General features: G+C 39.2%; 1 protein-coding gene across 1 annotated transcript in view; it reads left to right on the top strand.

The window, feature by feature from the left end:
• The window catches only part of PCNX2 (pecanex 2), a 154,290-nt gene that overhangs the window by 44,422 nt on the left and 89,467 nt on the right, over window positions 1–20,401 (top strand). The window contains exons 13-15 of the mRNA XM_075748702.1: window positions 5,604–5,775; window positions 10,760–10,870; window positions 12,465–12,556. Of these exons, the coding sequence (XP_075604817.1) occupies window positions 5,604–5,775; window positions 10,760–10,870; window positions 12,465–12,556 (375 nt within the window). The remainder of the gene's footprint in view (window positions 1–5,603; window positions 5,776–10,759; window positions 10,871–12,464; window positions 12,557–20,401) is intronic.

Here is a 20,401-nt window from a genome sequence, read left to right as displayed (position 1 = left end):
TTAAAGAAATAGTCCTACCTCAGTAAAAAGTTGGGGTTTTTGGGGACTAAAATAATGTTATTTGTCAGTTCAACATGCACATGTCTAGACATAATAATGTGAACTGTAATCAGATAGTTTGCAATTATTCAGGCATTAGCAGTGTGTACATTTGTTTAAAGTGGGTGGCAAACAGTTTAATCAAAACTTCATTATAAACCTATCTAGCCCATATTTTTTATAGTATTAAAGACAAAGTAGGTAATGAAGTTTAACTAGAACATTTTTTTTTGTGCAGAATCCGGGTTTGCATTTCAACCTCCCACAATACCGTTGCAAGTATTATTCAATATATTTTATTATTACAATATTATTGTATTCCCATCTTCCATGTGCTTTCCTAGAATTTAGTTTATCAAGAACATTTTCTTGCAAACTTTTTGGTGCAGCGTATGAACTCCAATGGAAATAAAATTTAGAGGCTTTTTCCACGGAGGGTTTTAAAGGTGAGAGGCATTATAGGTCAAGTTAAAATAGAAGACTAGCTATTTCTACATTATATCTTTTTAACACAATAAGTGTTTGTAAAGGCTTGCTTTGAGCTAGTAAGTGCCACAAAAAATAAGACAACAAGAAGGCGAGAAAACATACTTCGTGTACTGTTTCATAATTCATGTGGCTGCATTAAAATTAAAGAGAATAACATCTCTTGATGTTAATGTGAGGATGCAGAACAGCAGAGGGATTAAAGAATGATCAGTACCAAGCCCATGAATGAAAATGCAGATGAGATTTTTTTCAGTGTGAAACAAACCATCGTGAGCCACAGATTTGCACACTGAATTAATTTCTATTCTTGGATCCATGAGTAGCTGTTACTGCCTTATGTTATCCATGCCTGCCAAGGAGGTTCCAAACTTCTTCCCTATCTCTCACATGCAGACTTTGTTACTGCTTGATGTGACTTTGTCATTTCTAGCCTATACCATTTTGAAAGAATCTGCTTTAAAATACCATCTATTGAATTCAGAAAGCACAGTGCCTAGGGATGCAGAACGCTTTTGTTCTGAAGTCCTTCCGAGTGCCAGTGTATTTACTTCCTGGTGTTGAGGAAGAGCCTGCTGAGTAAACCCTATAAAGTCTGGTACAATTCTATTGGAGATAAGATTATTTCTTGCCTCCCCCATACCATACTGTGACAGCCAGGGTCTCGGAGTTGATCACTGTCTATTGTCTGTATGCTGTCATTGTGATAATGCATGAGTTTCAGTATACAGAGAAGAACCTATCTAAGTCAGCTAATGTTTTGAATTTATATTAATTTCTACTTATTTTATTGAATTGCGATAATAGTTCTGTTTTGATCAGCTTTGGTGTTTAAGCGGGAACTACCCAGGTTCTATACCTAATGCTGGGTACCAATGTTTACCATGGCTGCAGGTTTAGTAGTACTGCCTGCTATACAATGAGAGCCTAATTTTCCTGTCAGACCGTGCTTTAGCCTTTCCATTTCTGGTCTGTTGGGAACTGGTGGCCTCTAGTTACTGTTCACATGGGGGTACGTGGTTCTGGGATGGTGAAATTCAGGAACAGCTTCCTCACTGGAGTGGTGGGGAGAAGAAAATAAAGTCCATCCTGAGTGTAAGTTGTATGAGTTTAACAGCAGAATATTAGGGGGGTGCCAATGACTGCAGGGTATTAAATTCAGAGATAGATGACATCCTTGTTGTGTGCATTTTGAGGTTTTAGACAGGTGGCTTTGACTGCAGAGTTTCTTGATAATTGTTAGAGGCAGCAGCAGATTGGGCAATAAAGGCTGTGTCTGTTGTAAATGGCTATAGAGAAGCATCAGGAGAGCTTGTCTGTAAGTCCTTCATAAAACACCTATGTAGCTCAGGATCTAGCTCAGGTTTACAAAGGCATTTGAGCTCTGAAAGGTAACAGTCATGCTTTTCATAAGATTTACAGAATCGCTTGCATAACTTCATTGTCTCGGTTCCATTACCTGCCAAAGCAGATAGCTAACTCAGCTGGGTAGCTACCACAGGCAGTTTCATAAATCCCATGAGGCACTTAAAGTATTTTTAATTTGTCCCTGTAAGCTTTTCTGTAGAACCGAGCACACGCACTTTTCTTTTATGTAAAGCCTTCTGTCTTTTTCCTCTTGCATGTATGCACACACAAACAGAAAAATCATGAGATCTTTCTGAAATATCCCTATCGACGTGCTTTGCAGTCAAAAGTGCTATTTTACTACATGGAAATGTTTGTGAAATCATTCATTTCACTTGTGAAAATCCATATTTTTATCAAAATGAGATGCACCAATGCTGTGTTTGTAGGATGCGAATATGTTTCTGAAACATATTCATGAGAAACATCAGCCTGAAAGTCAGTGACTTTTTTGGCAGACTTAAAGAAAGAGTTTTCGCAGAAACTCTTATCAGTGGAGAAAAAAAGATTGTTGAACAAATTAGATGTAAAATATAAAAGGAATCCTGCTTCATTATTTGAATTCTTCTGAAGGAGGATGCAGAGCAGAGTAGTTTCACCAAGATGAAATTGGATTTGTATGTCAAAATTTGGTGGGTTTGTCTGGTAGAACAAAATGAGCTCTTAATATCCTTTAGATACTAAGGGCTGAGGAGAAGGACTTGGGGGTATTGATTGATGAGAAGCTCACCATGAGCCGGCAGTGTGCGCTTGCAGCCCAGAAAGTGAACTGTGTCCTGGGCTGCATCCAAAGAGGCCTGACCAGCAGGTCGAGGGAGGTGATCCTGCCCCTCTACTCCACCCTTGAGACCCCACCTGGAGGACTGCATCCAGCTCTGGGGGCCCCAGTACAGGAGAGACATGGAGCTGTTGGAGTGAGTCCAGAGGAGGGCCAAAAAGGTGATCAGAGGGCTGGAGCACCTCTCCTGTGAGGACAGGCTGAGAGAGTTGGGATTGTTCAGCCTGAAGAAAAGGCGGCTCCGGGGAGATCTAATTGCAGCTTACCAGTACCTGAAGGGGCCTACAGGAAAGATGGTGAGGGACTGTTTATGAGGGAGTGTAGTGACAGGACAAGGGGTAATGGCTTTAAGCTGAAGGAGGGTCGATTTAGATTAGATGTTAGGAAGAAATGCTTTACTGTGAGGGGGGTGAGGCACTGGCACAGGTTGCCCAGAGAGGTTGTGGATGCCCCCTCCCTGGCAGTGTTTAAGACCAGGTTGGATGGGGCTTTGGGCAATGTGGTCTAGTGGAGGGTGTCCCTGCCCATGGCAGGGGGGTTGGAACTAGAGGATCTGTGAGGTCCCTTCCAACCCAAACCATTTTATGATTCTATGATAAAATACCTTGTTGATCAGTTGCACTGCCACACGCCCAATTCTGGTGAAGGGCTGCCTAGCTTGGTCTGTCGGTGGCAGGCGCAAGAGGGCTTCACGCTTTTTTTTGTCTTTCTGAAACCTTGAAAAGAAGAAAAGTGATGTCCATCCCCCAGCTGTGGTTTTCAGTAGGTGATGCACCGTGCCGATGATCTTACCTTCTAGAAGGTGTCCACTCTCAGCCTCAAACCAATCCTGTCCCGGATAATTTCCCTCACACATATGTAAATGACAGTGGAATACAGCATTAAGACTTGCAGCAGTTCCTCCTTCTTGTGTCGCCTGTTCTCCAGGTGTGGGGACTGGAGTCTGGGTTGTGCTCTGGGAAGCTCGTTCAGCTTGAGCGCATCCCAAGCAGTGTGACAGTTGTGCAGTCGGTGTCCTTGCCAGCGCATTGCTGCGCTCGCTTTGCTCCTCTTGATCCGACAGTAGGCAAGGCTTCCTGCTCATGATTTTGTCTTGTTCCCCACCGCTGCCTGAAATACAGGGAAGGTAGGATTTCCTCACATTTTCAGGCTGTTCGGACAGCCTTTGAAAGCTGCTTCCTCAATCCTAACTATCATTATTGTTATTAGCATGGTTAGAGTGACTTATTTAGAAATAAGAGTTAAATATACACTGTAAACCTGATTGAGTATGTCAGTGGTCTGCTTGGAACTGAAAGGTGCGTGGAGCTAAACCTCTGGACTTCTAGTCATCAACTCCATCGTACCTAACTGCCTTCAAATAATTACCATGCAAAGATAAAACATGAGTTCCATAATTCAAGAGGTAAGACAAGAATGTAACATCATGATAAAATAGACTTTGTTCTGGAGTGCACATCAGGATATAAATCATTAAGCAATTGTTTGGATGCAATATTTACTGGTTTCTTTTCCTAAGGCAGAGCTCATATTTAAGATATATGAACTGAAGTTTAAAAACAGCCAGACAGTAATATTTTAAGTGAATTTATTTTTTTAGGTCAGATTCTTATCTTTCTAACTCTTATTTGATTATTTTTTTTTTCATGGACATGTGTCCTATTTAAGGAAAAAAAAAAAAGGCATTAGTACAATTGAAACTCTGATTAAACACCAGGTAGGATTTGTCAGTCTGTCTTGATTCGTATTCCATGAATGTGAGTTGCAGTATAAGCCCGCTAGTTCCCTGCAATCTGCCACCTTGTTAACTGATTGATCCCAAAAGAGAGTACAGATCAGTTAACAGCAATGCTAACATACGAATTTGGCTGCCAGCCAAACAAATACGGCCACTGTTTCAAATCACTAAGTAGACTCAAAAGAAATGATCTTTTATTATACTCAAATTATATTTTTACAAATAAGAACAGTTTCACAGCAGGTCTATGCAAGGCAAACTTGAATCCTTGTCACTTTGCTCCTGGCTTTTCATACTCAAGGAATCTTTTGACTCACCAGGTTTAAAATGTCTTATTTACCCTTAAGCTTGCTACCAGGAGAACTATTAAGATTTTTCTTAAGCGTCTGTTATTCTCCTTGGCCCACAGCCCCACAGCAATGTTTTGTAGGATTAGTGCGAATTAATCACGAGAGAGATGTGTATGAAAGATGTAAGATAAGGGTCCTTCTGCATATTAATTTCTTTGGATCATCATTTCCAAGTGCTGCATGAGAGGCAGACCAGAAATTGCTGCTAAGTGTCACCCCCTCCAGGAGGAACACTGATTTGCTGTCAAGTGGTTCAAATCAACAAAAAAATTGAATTGTATTGGTACAAAAAACCCCCACCAATCTCCATGCCTCACATTGCACCTAAGAGGTGCTCTGTTATTTTTTTTACTTCCCAGGATGCAATTAAAAATTAATTTTATATTTCATGAAGTAAAAAAAAAACACACCAAAAAAACTCCACCCCAAGCTACCTGAAGCGCACATTCATTAAAATAAAAGTAAAATAGAGAAAAATTCTTTTTCTATTGAAAAGACAGGTTCAGACAGATTGAGGGATTTTTTTTCCTCCACAGAAAATGATGACTTCTGCAATTAGTGTGTTTTGAAAGGTCCAGTGTAAATGATTGCTGGATTTAGTCTTAACTGCTTTTCGTACCTTTTGAAAGTCTTCTCTGGAGAAGATAAAATACCTTGTGACATTTTTATTATTAATTAGTATGTATAAGTCATTAAAATATTTTATCTGACTCCTGACCCTCTCTCCAGATTAATGCAGTGCATGCAGTAGGACAGTGAATACAAAATTCAAACACTTTTTTCTTTTTCTTTTTTTTTTCCCCAGGGGCACAATAAAATCATCACGTACAGCAGACCTGTATATTTTTGTATATTGTGTGGCCTTATTTTGCTGCTAGATGCTGGATCTAAAGACACAAATCCTCCAGTTTATACAATGTATGGCTTGAAGCTCTTTTCGCCTAGATCTCTCCAGTCAGCCAGAGACCATGTAATAGGTGAGTCAATATTTTTCCTAGGACTGTAAAAATGAATTAAGTGTTAGCCAGGGAAGTCTGCGTTTTCCCATGTTGGCAATCAAATGCATGTTATGGAGGCACAGCTCTAAGTTAAATTGATAGAAACATTTGGAATGACTTAAGACGAGTGTGGGGGGCAGCTGGCAACCTTCCCTCACGTAGAAGGAGTTCTTAATGAAATGAGGCTCATAGAAAAGTCTCTATAGAAAACTAACAGTCACTGATGTTATTAGCAAAAGACATCATCTGTGAAATGCAGTTAATCTTTGTAAGGGCTTGTCTGTACGGAGCAGTTACTACAGAATAAGCCGAGTTTTTAAATTTAATGCCTGGAAGCTAATCCGTGCCAAGTCTTCAGATGGACATTCTTCCGCTCATGAAGAACATGTTTTTTCTTGTTTTATTTTAATCTTGCTGTCCATGTGATGAGTTAATGTGGAGCGGCCACTCTGCAGTGGCTCTTCCAGTCTGTTTCCTTCTGGAATCATGTCCTGAGGTGGCTGAGGACTTTCAGGTATTGCCCCAAAATGGAACAGATGATCTTTTGTCACTAATTCATGGCCACAGCTGGAAATACCCCGTTCTATCAGGACACTTCTTCCTGTTGCACACCTGTGGTCTGTAGCTGTGATGCTGCCCTAATGTGTCACGGATATGAGTGCTGCACTGGACTCTGGTCAAGTAGTGCAACATTGTTAAGTATGAAGTAGAAAACTTTAAGTTTACTGTAAAAGTTGTGAAAACCTCCCAAGAGCTGTGTCATTGTGTACCAAAGACAACTTATTGGTTTGTGAATTTAGAATGAGGAAAACCTTACTGTAGTACAGGAAAAAAACTTTGTGATACAGAGTGTGTGACCTTTGAGGTCTTTGTTCACCTGTGGCTGTTGTACTTGCTTTTTGCTCTGCTCAAGTCAGGTTATTACTGCCTGAAAAGCACACTATTTTTAGGAAAGCCTTCTGGTCCTTCATATGGGTTCATTGACTCCCAATCCTTCTTGCCAGAAACAGGGGAATAATGAAGACCTGCATCTCACTTATTTTCATTAGCTTCTTTCATTACTTTCCTTTGGTCTCATTAAAGTTCCTTCTTACATCTTATTTTCTCTGCCTGTCAAAGGTGAACAGTAAAAATGCTGATAAATAATTCAACAAGAATCTTAAATGACTCTTGGGATAGAGATAAATGAAAAACTATAGCAACCAGTATAAGAAAAAAGTGTGGTTATAAATGTGCTAATTTTGGCTGGCCTCAAAAGAGATGGTGGAGCAGGTTCTTGAAACAGCCTGGAGGGGGTAGGGGGGAGAGGAAATACAGGCTCGTCTCCTCAGTTGGCATCTGTTTAACAAGGGAGGGAGAAGAAACCATTTCCCTTTGCTTGTCCCACGTTCCTCTTTCGCTGGCTCTGGGAGCTGGCGCATCTGTGGGTGTATTTGTTCAAATGACGTTTGGTGCCGCGCTCTGGCAATTCCTTGCTTTGTCTCTATGGGAGTCCCAGCTCCTGGCTGCCACCAATCCTTGCAAGTGTTCACAGTACAGCTACTTCCCTAAGCCATGGCAGGCAGCATCCTCCGGCATCTTGCTGCACTTTTGAGTACAGATTCCCTTAGGCACTGAAGGTATAGAATTGTGTTGGGAGGGAAGTTGGCCCCGCTGAATACCAATTAAGTGTTGCTATTGCTTTTGTGGGTTTTCCCATTTGCTAGGTATTTTTGATATTTTACTAGTTTGTCATCCTCTGGTGACTTTTTAATTTCTATTTTACTCATGATTTATTGTAGTATTCAGAGTTGATATGTTGGGAAATCAAGGGATTTTTGACTATACACTACAAGTACCAAGGAAAGGAAAAGTTTTTTCTATTTCAGGTGTTTACTATGGAAGGAAGCTGAAGTGATGGAAATCATAGACAGGATTTACCAAGAAACTACTGTGATGCTGCATAGCATACTATCATAAAAGTCTTGAAACAAGGTTATAAAAGAAAATCAGTGGAAACTTGTTAAATGTGTGACCTAATTACTGAAGAAATGTGGCTTTTAACAGGTCCGTTTGTTTGCAAGCAATATATTTAGGATGTGATTCTGTTTTATTTTAAATTGATGGTGGTTCTGCTATTGATTTATTAGTTGGGGGATCATGGCTTTAATTCATTCTAACTATGGTTTTCATCTTGAATTCCTTATTTCAGTTGATGTTTTTGCTAGATTAACATATGTAGTGCAAATAAGTGCACAGACAGAGCCAACCTCAATCACGAGGTGCTACAGGTGTGGTTAGTCACAAAAGTAGTTACACACTTAATGTACGACAGCTTTTGTGATGAAACCATTTAAGCATTAGATAAGTCAGTGAAATTATTTCGCAGACATCTCAGAAGAGTAAGTATCAAGTAGTGGCAAAGATTTGTGATAGCAAGTCCTCTGCCTGCTACTTTCAGCAATGACTGAGCTTCTGTCAGGGGAAGAAAGCCTCTCTGAGTGTTACCCTCTACTATGCTCAGGAGGGGGAGAACAAAAAGCCTATTTCTCACTGAAATAATGCATTTTTTTTTTCATTGTGAAAAAGTATGTATTATTACACAGCAAATGGACTAGTACTCAGATACATCTTCTTTTTAAAAAAAAAAAATAAATTCTAAACTTCTAAAATGTTTGCTGTGACATTACCATTGAGTTACCATTCTACGCTTCTCAAAAGACCCAAAGTTTCCAAAGTCAAAATCTGTGTTTCCTGCCTACACTTATCTGGTAGGTATTCATTTAGAGGAAACCTTCAAACTGCAGTGCTAAATGCCAGCAGCTCACATAAGAGCTGGAGCACTAAGAGATGCTTAAAGGTGTTGTTCTGTATGGAAATCTGTGATGCTTACACAAATTCTCGCTAGAATTCATAATGCAATTCCAACTGATTAATCAGCTACTTTTTTTTTGTCTGCTTCCCACAAGGGAAACTACTGCTCCTAAATTCAGTCCTTTTGAAAGTGACAACTGTTTATTTTCCTCTCTGGTATAGTCCTTTGTGCAGGATGAGATAAACAAAGCTACCTCAGCTAAAGAAGTTGTTAGGATTATTCAAGGTATTAATAGAGGGAGGGTGAGGTGAGGACACTGCTGTAGTCAAGCAGCTTTTCCCTCCTTGCTTACATTCACCCCTATATATTTTGGTGTACCAACAGTATCATGTCTCTGGCCTTGTCCTTCTTTCCCTTGCTCTTATTCAGCTTTTTCTGAGGTTGCTACAGCAAAGGCAATTATTTGGGCTGTAAGTCAGTAGTCTAAGATGAGATCTGACAGTTCTGCAAGTCCTTTGCCTGAGGAACAAGATCTCCTGTGGGTTTCAGCAGTGAGTTTTTGGACAGTTAATCGCATGGCGAGTCCACATGGTCTGCTGGGCAGTTTGCTGTCATGCAGTAGTCTGTCTTCGAGTGGTCCTTGCTTGGCTTGGTATGCCTTGGTGGAATATCTGAAAGAAGAGCAGAGTAGTAAAGGAAGAGGAGATTAATAATGGCATTTGCATGTCAAAGATTAAAACGACGGTGTTTCCTCATGTTCTTATGTATGTATAATTTGTGCCAGCGGCAGGAAGTCATGAAGAACGGTGCATTGTGAATGCAAGTATACTTAAGTGAGCCCTGTCTGTGTTTAACACTTGAGTATGTTGTTTTTTCTCCTGTGTTTGACTTCCTCAGCAAGATTTACAATATTAGATAGCAGTAGTGTATAATATGATGAAAGCTGTCAGATCAAACTCGATGTATTGTTTTATTTTAGAATAAGATGTATTAGTAAGAAGAGCTGGGAGTAAAATGTGAAATTAGCATTCAACAGAGAACACAAATCCTATTGTTACCTTCTTAAAACTTGATTGGGGTGAGAAGGGTCCATAAGTTGTACTAGTGATTTGTTTAATTTGCTTTTTATGAGAATGAATAGGAGGAAACTGCAGTCTTCTAGTATGTAAACTAACAAATACGTACTTGTTTACAAGGAGTAGTGGCTGACACACACCTCTGTCATTCACCATGCAGAACATTCTGGTTCTAGTACAATGAAGCAGTAAGAATATGATTAAATGTGGGCATGTCTCCTTGAAAGTTGACAGTATTGGAGACATGGGTCAAGTGTGCGTTCAGATGCTTTGCTAGACAACTGTGCTTGGCATTTTCTAGGGTGGAGCTAGGAGTAAATAGATGGGAAGGAGTAGTGAATGGAAATGAACAGAACGTAAGACTAGTAGCACAACTACCTGAATTATGACTCCTGCTTTTACTTGACTGTAAGGCAGCCATTTAAATTAGCATTTTTATTTAGAAAGAGACTATGTAAAGATATCAGACTGGGTTTTATTCCGAGTTTCTTTACTGTTTTTAATGTTCTTTCACTACTGCAAAGTCAAGGTCTATCCTGCTGGAAGCTGGGGAAACATTCTGGGGAAGTTTCACTATAGGTTTGTCCCATTTTTATGTGCTGCTTTAAGTGTCTGCTGTTGATTGCTGGCAGAGGCAGGATGCTATGGTAGCCAAGATACTTAGGATCTTAGCCATTAAAATACTTTTTGTTTGTTTATATTGAATTGTTATACCTGTGCTTGAACCAGCTCAGATGTAAGGAGGAAGTTCCAAAGTCTTAAATTAAACTTTCTGTACTTTAAATAGAACAACTATAACTTTGAAAGTATTTGAGAAGCAGTAAGGAGGCTACATAATGCTGTTTTTTCTGCTACTGCTTTTATCTAAAATAAAGCTTAAAGTTAACCTCTGAGCTTTAGTTTCTTACATGTAGCATAATTTATTTTGAATACATGAGAAGGAAAGTGTAATCATTGCTGTTAAGGTATGTTCACTTGAGTAATCTTCAGAATATATTGCAACAACAACTTATTCTGGTATGATGCATGTTTCTCTCCTCTGCGTACATTGTGAGGTATGACTGTGTTCTAACAAACTTTTTTTTTTTTTTAGTGTTTTTATATTGCTTTCCTGCAATTTCTCTTCTTGGTCTTTTCCCCCAAATCAACACCTTCTGTATATATCTTTTGGAGCAAATAGACATGTTGCTTTTTGGCGGTTCTGGTAAGTAACCAGTTGCAGCCTGGGCTATCACTTTGTGGGCTTATGACCTTAGAGTATATTATTGCATGTTTTAAAGCACATTGTTAGATGAATACCAATAGCTGTTTGAGCTTTAATACGCAATGACATGAATACCAATAAGACTCCTTTGATTAGATTTCTTTTTTCTTTTGACAAATTGTATACAAGTTGTGCTGTAGGCTGCAGAATGTGGTTGACATCAAAGTCTTTTCTGGCATGTCCGATGTGAATCTTTACTATGTTAATAAAAAAGAAAAACTTTTTAAAAAAATGTTTCTGTTAAAACTCTATTTAAAAAATAAAAATAAAAAAAAGTTTGTGTTCTTCCATAGTAAGGCATGTTCACAAGATACTGGGTTTGTGATTTTTTTTTTTTTGGTGTTATTTCAGTCAGAGATGAAAAGGTCTGTGAGAGACGATGCATCAGGTTTTTTTGTTGGTAGTGGTGTTTTTTGTTTTTCATTATAGCTTAAGTAACAGAAGATTGGGATGCATCTATGCTGTCATCTTAGTTTGTATTAGAAACAAACTTCCTTCTTGTTCCCACTTACCACGTGTTGTTTTGCATCATGGAATGAAGTTGGAGTATGCAAACTGGATTCTATTTGGATGAAGCTTAAAAAAAAAAGTTGCATTGTAAAGGGTGTACTTATTGCACTGCCAATACTAATGAGCATGCAATCTGTAGGACCAGGCTAGAGATGCAGTAAGGCATCTCAAACATGCATATCATGGATATGACATCCTCAGCACTTCTCATTCCACAGACCCATGCTTACTATGTCATACTGCTTGCTACTGTAGACATAGCCTTTGGCAAGTGGTTAAAACTAGTACAGATGATACAGGTTTTCTTTGCTTTTTGTCTCATAAATATCATAGTAGACTTGGAGGAAATAATGTGTTGGATAAAGTCCTTATCCTATCATTAATGATTCCAGTGTGTGTTGAACTCAATTAGAGCACAGTTTTGCAGCCCCTGTGTCTCCATTGTTGAGACTGCTGAACTCCTAATTCTGTCTGACAGCTTTTCCTACCCAACTTCTGGAAGCTCTCAAGGGAGATTATAGCAGGAGGTCAGCTGGCATCCTTCTCTCTCCCTTTAAGTTTGTCCGTGTATCTAAATATGGTGCAAATCATTGTTGACCGAGCAAGTTGGGATGCTTTTGGATCATACCAGAGCCTATGTCTCAGGAGCAAAGGGAAGGAGGAAAATTCCACATGGAATTTGACTAGAAAATTGCCAGTTTTGTAGATAATGTCATTCCTCCTTAGTAGCAACATGAAAAGGCACACTGATATTTTGCAAAACAATATTCAGTAAAAAAAGCAGTAGTGTAGGACCTCAAGTCAATGGAAAACACACATAATCAGGCTTTCAGTCTTAGTTGTAAACAGGTTTGTGAGCTTATTTGGGACATTGAAGGTGTTCTCTCAACAACCAGCCTTGTGATAACAGATTTTAATCTCTATACCTCTCCTGATGCAAGAGCTGTTTCATTTTTTTCTTTTCTTTTGATTGCATGTTCTCATTTAAGAAGAAATTAACTAACATGTGATATCTACATTTCAGCTGCTGCTGGGTTTGTATCTGCACTATACAGCATTTCCCGAAGCTTTGTGGTTCTGATTGTCTTATATGCTTTCTGCTTCAGTGCAGTGAAGGTAAGCCAGAAAAACAACACAGCAAACATTCAAAATTTCAAGCTCAAAATTCATATAATCTAAGGAGACCAACATTGTTTGGTGCTACATTGTTGTTGTTTATCAAGATAAGCTTTACAAGCTGTGCTTCAGGCTCTGCCTATTAGATATGCTGAAATAGATTGAAACTGGAGTGGAAACACTGGAATAAATGTGTCTAATACTTGTGACTGTTTGCCTCTTCAATGCATCAGTCTGAAATGATCCATTGAATTTCCCCTACAAAGACTAACAGCAACCTTGTCTTAAAAAGCTGCAACTCCTATTGACCTGCATAAGCCAGGCTGAATTTGGTCAAAATTCCTAGTAAGGTCTGTATTTCTGGAAGAAAAAAAAAAAAGGATTTTGTTGTTGCTTTGTAACAGTATGCCTAAGTATTTGAATGTCCAGCTTGGGCATACCAGTGGACCATCTAATCCAGTAACGTGTCTGCATCCACAGGGAAATGCAATTTCATGCAAGCCAGATGACTGTTTGCCACTCTCTTCCCTAATATTCCACCAGTATCCACAATTGTTGGAGAGTGTCCCTGCTTATTTCATTTGGTGTCTGTGGACTTGTCTATGAATTTGCTGAGTCCCTTCTTGAATGTGCTTGTCCTGTCTGTCTCTACAACTTTGTGCCAACAAATTCCAGATGTTCACTGTGCTCTGTGCAAAGCAGTGCTGTCCTTCCTTGGTTTTAAACTGATCTGCTAAGTTCACCAGGCCTTCCCTGTGCCTAGTATTGCAGGATTTGTGGAAGAACTGTTCTGCATTCACTGTATCTGCTGCCTTCGCAGTTTTGTAGGCATCAGTCATATTCCCCCCATCCTTCTTTTCTCTGTAAACTGAAGAGTCCCAGCCTTTCTAGTGTCTCCTTTTAAAGTGGCTGGTCTCTTAGGAGTAGCTAAGTTAGCCACCTTACTCTGTTGCAACCTTCAGATGTGGAGAGTAAGTTGCATATTGGGGCTCAGCATGCGGGTGTGCCACAATTCTAGATGCTGGCAAAATGATTGGCTGCCTTGTTCTTGGTACCCTTCCCAGGGATGCCTGATGTTAGGGTGTTGTGGGTTTTTTGTTTTGTTTTTTGGTTTTTTTTTGTCAGATGCTGCATTTTGAGTCATATTTGATCTAAAGCTTTTTTTTTTTGCAGTTAATGCATATGTCCTCTGCATTTTTTGTTTTATTTAAAAAATAGCAATGAAATTTTGGCTGTCTACAAGTCTGCTGTAAAATTCCCAGTGACCACAGCAAGACCAGAATTTCATCTTAGACTTTATCCTTTAAGGGACAGTCTTTTGACAGTGTTTCATTACAGGCTGGATGCTGTCAGTGCCCGTGCAGGAGTGCACCAGGATGTGCAGTGATTTACAAGCTGCTCTTGACATCTTGTAGGCGCACGTGAGCGGATGCTTTATGGCCCTACACATGCATAGCACACAGAGATCCCAGGATGAGGCTCTACAACAGTCAAGACTATATCGTGTCAACACCTAGGCTGGCGACTTACACAGATGAGAGGGGCAATCAGATGTTTCTTTAAGGGAATTCTTTAAGGAACATAAGTATTTCTATAATGGCTTGTAACAATTTTCCACTTAAAATTTTGAATGGGAGCCTTAAATAAAAAAAGGTCAATTATGATGCCTTAATGATCTCTTGCAGATGATCAGAGCTGGCTATGCCTATGTATTTAACCACTCCCAATAGCAAGGTAAAATGTGTTAAGCCACCATTTTATCTTGCCCCTGGGTGGCTTGAGTCCATACACAATAAATTATGGCAACTCAGCTGCTAAGCAGTGCTGTGTTAAGACACTTGAAATTAAATGTCTTTGAACATGTGGTGTGCTCCCAGGGAATCGCCTGTCTCCAGGCTCACCCAGTATATCAGTTATACTGGTTTGAGCGGACCCAGCTGTGTGATGCTAGAAAGCTTAACTGCTTCTCATGCACTTTCCTAAAGTAGCTAGTATTCCTGCTACTGTTTTCTGGCTCTGTTAATGATTTGGAAACTGCCATCTGCGATGGAGAAGGTGGTTCTCTGTAAGGATCAACAGAGTGAGAAAAAAATCTATAATGGGGGGAGAAACAATGAGAGAAATGGAAAGAGCTATATGGAAGGAAGGAATTGAGTTAAACCACTGTTCAACAGGCAAATATATGGGGAAATAATCGTTTTTCCCCCTAAGGTTAGCAGAGGGCGATTCACTAGTTGAGGGTGGGGAAGTTGTGTGATACTTTAATACTGTTCACAAAGTTATTTTTTAAAGAAAAGCCTCTTAAAATATTCTATAGACTCCTTTCTCAGCATAATACTTTAAATTACAGCATGCAGGTGGCTTTGTAGATAAGCAATCTCCTTGTGGATTAGACTTCAAACTGCTTAGAAATATGCTTTTAATGCTACCCTGAAGTTGTAGAGTGCTGTGAAAGATTTACAAGATATCTGTTGTAAATTACCAATATTAAGTGCAGACTTTCTGTTCATACAGAAATTACAGTTAATTTGAATTTTTATGGCACTGTTCTTGTGAAGGCACTTCTGAGGAGGTTAATTTAAAGCATGTAAAGATGATTCCACTTGCTTCAGCTCATAATCTCAGTCTACTGGGGTGCTTGAAATTTCATATATTTTTCTTGAAGTTATGAAATAAAGCACTTGTGTTAACCTTCCTTGTTCTTCAGTCAGGTCCAGACATTTTTTTCCCTTTGGACTGTTGTCTCTAACATTGCAAGAGAATGATTCTGTCAGACTTATTCTTTGGTTGGTGGAGGAGTAGGAATTGGCTTGAATCTAAGTGAAGAATCTGATCCTGAATAGGCACCACTGTGAAAGGTGGTCTAATACCCCTCTAAGAAATTAGAACTGTTTCAATACATAGTCAGCAACAACTTCTGATCCTAATCAAATCAAGGTTTCAATTTTTACACTAGAAATTGCAGAGCTTAACTCAAAAAGGAGCAAATGCTGTAGTCTGTTTCATTGAGGTGGTTTGCACAATGATGATAAGTACATGGTTTTCTTTAAGCCAGAAATGGCATCTCTTCCACACTTATACTTTATAGCTGCCCTTATTTTTTTATTTTTATTTTACTCTTTCCACTTTTAGTCAGTTTGGCAAAACCAACAGAGCAAAATTTTCAGTATTTATGGTGGTCAAAAATCATCACAATCCAAAAGATTCAGGTCAAGGAAACATGACAGACTCTCTGGCACAGAATTTTTGGGTTACAAAGCTTATTTCTTGGCTGCAAAGCTTATTTCTTGGCTGAAATGTAGCATCCTCAAACATAAACTCTGCTTATTGGCAGAACATCTTATAGCTCAGCAGGTGTAACTAGCAGAGTTCTATTTCCTGAAATAAATTGCAGAGGAGAATGGATCTCTAAGTGGTTGTGTGCTTTTTACTGGTGAACAATTGCTCACATCAAATGCCCAGGCTGAAGATCCATTCCAGTGGTATGAGGCTTGAGCCTTTCCTTCCTTAAGTGGTTCTTGTGTTCTAATTATTGTCTTGCAGTATGAAATAGTCTAGCCTCATTTCTCTGTGTACATTAATTATTCCAAAAGGAAGGATGATATTACTGAAGAAGTTCTTTAGAAGAATAATTAATTTACCACATGATATTTTTTTTAATTAAAACAAATAATGTTCCTTTTACAATAGATCTATGTTCTTAAGTGACTTTTCTTCATTTTTGGAACAGAAACTATATATATGTAGATACAATAGTTTGATTTAGTTGCACTCAAATTTGGAAATTATTTTAGAATAGCAAATTCACAGCAATTAATTCTTTGCTCTGGAATTCCAATTTTAGGAAAATTAATATTAAGAATTGAGCACTTCTTTTAGAATATGTCCACAAAATAGCGTAAGTACTCAGGTTAACTTTCAACATGCGAATAAAGCTCTGAGAATTGAGACAAATAGGCCTATGCTGAAATCCTGTGCTTTGTCCAGACTGATTTTGATGTTGAATTATGTTGTACAAAGCCAACTGAAAGTCTCTGTGAAAAAGCAGCTGTGATATAGACATATCATTAGTTTAACTTAATAATTGTCATTGATTTTGTTCAGATCAGTTACGTGAGGAAAATTATTTTACAGTATTCTCAATTGAGAGTTCATCCTATGATCTGCAGACAAAATTTGGCCTGCCCAATGAGTTCATCTGGACCTGCCACTCTTTCTGAATGACCTTGCAGCATCTTTGCCATCACACAACCAGAAATGTATTTCTCTTGTGGCTGAAATGCACATACCACGTAAAAGAGGACAGACAGATCTCTAGTCTTGTGCTAAGAGTGAATGTGCAGGCTGCATCATGTGGCAGGCTGCTTATATGTCCCATCACAGAGCTTGATCAGAAGCAAGTGATGTGGTTTGGGGGGCGTGGCTGTGTATGGCTCACGTGGTGGGTACAGGGTGTTGTGTGACCAAACATGCACTTTCCACGCAACTAAAACGAGGGACAGTCTGTTACAAGGCTGGGGCAAACTTGTCGTGTGATGGGGAGACCTCTGTTAGAATTGTGTGACTCGGACACTTGGAGGAGGAACAGGGACACATTGTTTAGAGGTGACTGAGAAGGGAAGGGGTCGCACCTGCTGTGGCCAAGGGATCTGCTCCCCTTCTCGAAGTGCTCCACAGCAGCTGTGCCCTTGTTTGCTGTTTGTGTGGAGGAATGGTGGGTCTGCAGTTTGTGGGGGACCTCCTCTGGTTCTGCTACTGCTGGACTGATCAGTTTTCTTTTTGTTTAAAGCTGTCAAATTAAAAAAGAAAAAAAGAAAACCCAAAATTGTTTGCAGTAGGAAGTACAGAGTATTGCATCTAAAATTATAACAGATCATTTATCCAGAAAACCCCAAAACACAAAATAGCTGGAATTCCAGGTCTCCATCCTTGTGTTTGAGGCCTTGAGGACCGATGGACAGGACACTATTCATCACTGTTGTCAGTCAAAGGAGAATATTGTGAATGGAGCAGGTTTTCAAGTCACTGTCTAAGGCAGCTGGTGAACAGAAGTTGTCCCCTCTGGTAATGATGCAGTCACCTGGATAGATTTTTGTTTTACAGTCATATTACCCAGTGATGCGAAGGTGGTTTGGCTGCAGCTTTCAGGTGCTGTGAAGCATCTCTTCATACATCTTATCCCATGACACATCGCTCTCACGAGTGATAGGAAACCAGCTGCTTATGCAGCCTTACATACAACAATACTGTGAACTTGATTTCAGATAAATCATTTATCAGAGAAGATAAATGTCTCAGCTTCTGAACTGCAAAGACCTGAGTTTGTCCTGCTTGCGTTCAGATTTTCTTTGTCTCCTAGGGCTCTGTTTAATGATATCATCACTCCTTATTCCAGTTCTTTTCAGGTCCTCTATGAACTTTCATTTACTTTTGTTTAATAAAAAGTTCTAAATCCTAAGCATGGTTTTATCACCTCTTTTGGTCATTCCTTGGATTGTTACATCTAAGAGCAGCAATTTTTCAGCTTGCTACTTTTTTGAAGCTATTGGGTAACTGAGTTTAGTTTAAAATTATCTGCGTTCACTTCAGCCTGGCTTTATTTCTGATCTCAGCTTCAGTCCTGTAATCTTGAACAGAAATTGGCAGCTGTAATAGCTACCTTAGCTTTGATATATAAAAGAGTTATCTCTTTTTCCTGGAGGAGTTGTTTTTATTTTCAGATATGACATCCATCAGATGGGAGACACTGGAACTTCTGTGCCATCTTTTTCACTTGACTAGAATTGTCTGATGTCTAATTTTTGTCTCCTGCTCCATCTGTTTTGTGGCCTGTGCCCAAATATTTAACAGATATTTAAAAAGCCAGGTATGCCCTCCTACTTTTCAGTCTGGAATTAATCCATCTTGATAGCAGTCTTTAACATTCCAGCGCATCAGTGTTTTGCTGTGGGGCAGAAGAGCACATCCACGAAGGCTTCTGGAATCAGTCAGTCCTTCTCTTCTGCCTTCTGTTCCAATCAGCTGGTTTGGATTTGAAACGTATCCAGAACCAGTTAATTATTTGTCATGTATTTCTTTGGTGGTGGTTTTGGTTTTTTGTTTGTTTTTAAACTGCTTAAGGAACTTGCTGTTTATCTTAATCAGCATGGACAAAATTCAGATTTTGGACTTGGGCCAGAAAAATGTGCACATGTTCATATGTGGCATAGCTGCCTCCTACAGCTCTGTGTAAGTGCATTTTTATCTTTTTTTAATGAAAGTTATATAGTTGCCATTACCTTATAGCTGAAGAAAGTATTTTCTGGTAACTTATTGCTTTAATGGACAGTTACTAAAAATCCTGTGTGTATTTTAAACCATTCTCGGCTCACATTGGTGTAGTTTGGTTTGTTGTTTAATGAGTTTTAAACTCATTAATCAGAATAACAATGCTTCTTGATTCTTATTTTCAATGACACAGGCTTCATCTGTATACTAATAATTTTGAAATATTTGTCTTAGGGTTTTATAATGGGAAAGAATTGTAAGTATATGTGTGTGTCAATCTGTTAAGACTACCCAAATAAATTTCTAAACAGCACTGAATGGGCCTGTGTGAATAGACAGAATTCCCAAATGTGTAAGTGACCAAAAATAGAAGTACAGGATTATTAGACAGCTTTGTTTCTACCACATAAAATACTTCCAGCCGTGTTGGAGGTTTTGAAGACAAGGATCATCAATTTTATGTACTTTCCAATTTAGAGACCCCTGAGGTTCAAGCAAGAGCTGTTAGGAGTGTTAAATTTGGAGAGAATTGTCAGATACTGTGTTTCAATGAGCAATGTTTGCAGCCATAGTCGGACTCGCACTTTAGTCATAACTTCAATAGTTATGCTCTTAGTTTCCTGCATGTATAATATGAATGTACTGTCCAGATATAACAGAAAAAGTAAATTATGTCTGCAGAATCTGACGTGGCCCAGGGTTACTCTTACAGAAGTACGTCACTCTATAGGAATTTGTAAATGTGCACTTGTTTAGGATAAACTCACCATTATGTGAAACATGAGTATCCATGCCCCCTGCCTGAAGTTGTTGCTCATCTTATTCTCTAGCCAAGGAATTCTAGTCACAGACTGGGACTCTGTTGTATAAGGTGGTGTGTGCACACATGCATACCCCTGCATCAGTCCCATCCTTGTGGATTTTAAATTTCAGCAATGAGTATACAGTCACAGATAACAGTTGGCAGCGCAGAGAAAGAGAGACAACATTGCTCAGGATGGGTAGTGATATCTGTATTCTGGTAGCTTATCACTTGTCAGGTTTTTGGAGCTCTTCTGGGAAAGTCATGTTTTTTTTTTTTTCCCATGGATGATGAGAAGATAAGGCTGATAGGTATCTCTCCCTAGAATTTGTCTCTAAGCAGTGTAACATGAGGTCCATGAATAATTCACATTTCCTGGTCGTTAGTGTTCACTGAAAACAAGTATCTGTGGTAATATAGTTAAGCTTATAGTTAACCTTGTGGAGAACAAGTCACTGTTATCGTTTTCTCATACCTTTGGGCATGGAGGAAGGATTCCCTTTTAGTCTTATTCAGGAAGTTTTCATATGTTCAGGAACTGGATGATAGTATTTCTTTGAATTTACCATCACGCATGTGGAATGGCTGACAGTCAACAGCATATTGCTTGATATGAGCAGTAGCATAGATCTATGATGAAGCTGGGGAGTAGAAGTAAGGAGAAAGAAACACCCCCCCACCCCCCCCCCCCCCCCCCCCCAAAAAAAAAGGTTGAATAATGATGAAATCACAAGAGTGAAAAATTAGATTATGTCTCTTCTTTGAAGAACAACCAG

Source organism: Balearica regulorum, chromosome 3 (genome assembly GCF_011004875.1).
Source record: "Balearica regulorum gibbericeps isolate bBalReg1 chromosome 3, bBalReg1.pri, whole genome shotgun sequence".
NCBI classification, from domain to species: Eukaryota; Metazoa; Chordata; class Aves; order Gruiformes; family Gruidae; genus Balearica; species Balearica regulorum.
This window is presented reverse-complemented; position numbering and strand designations above follow the sequence as displayed.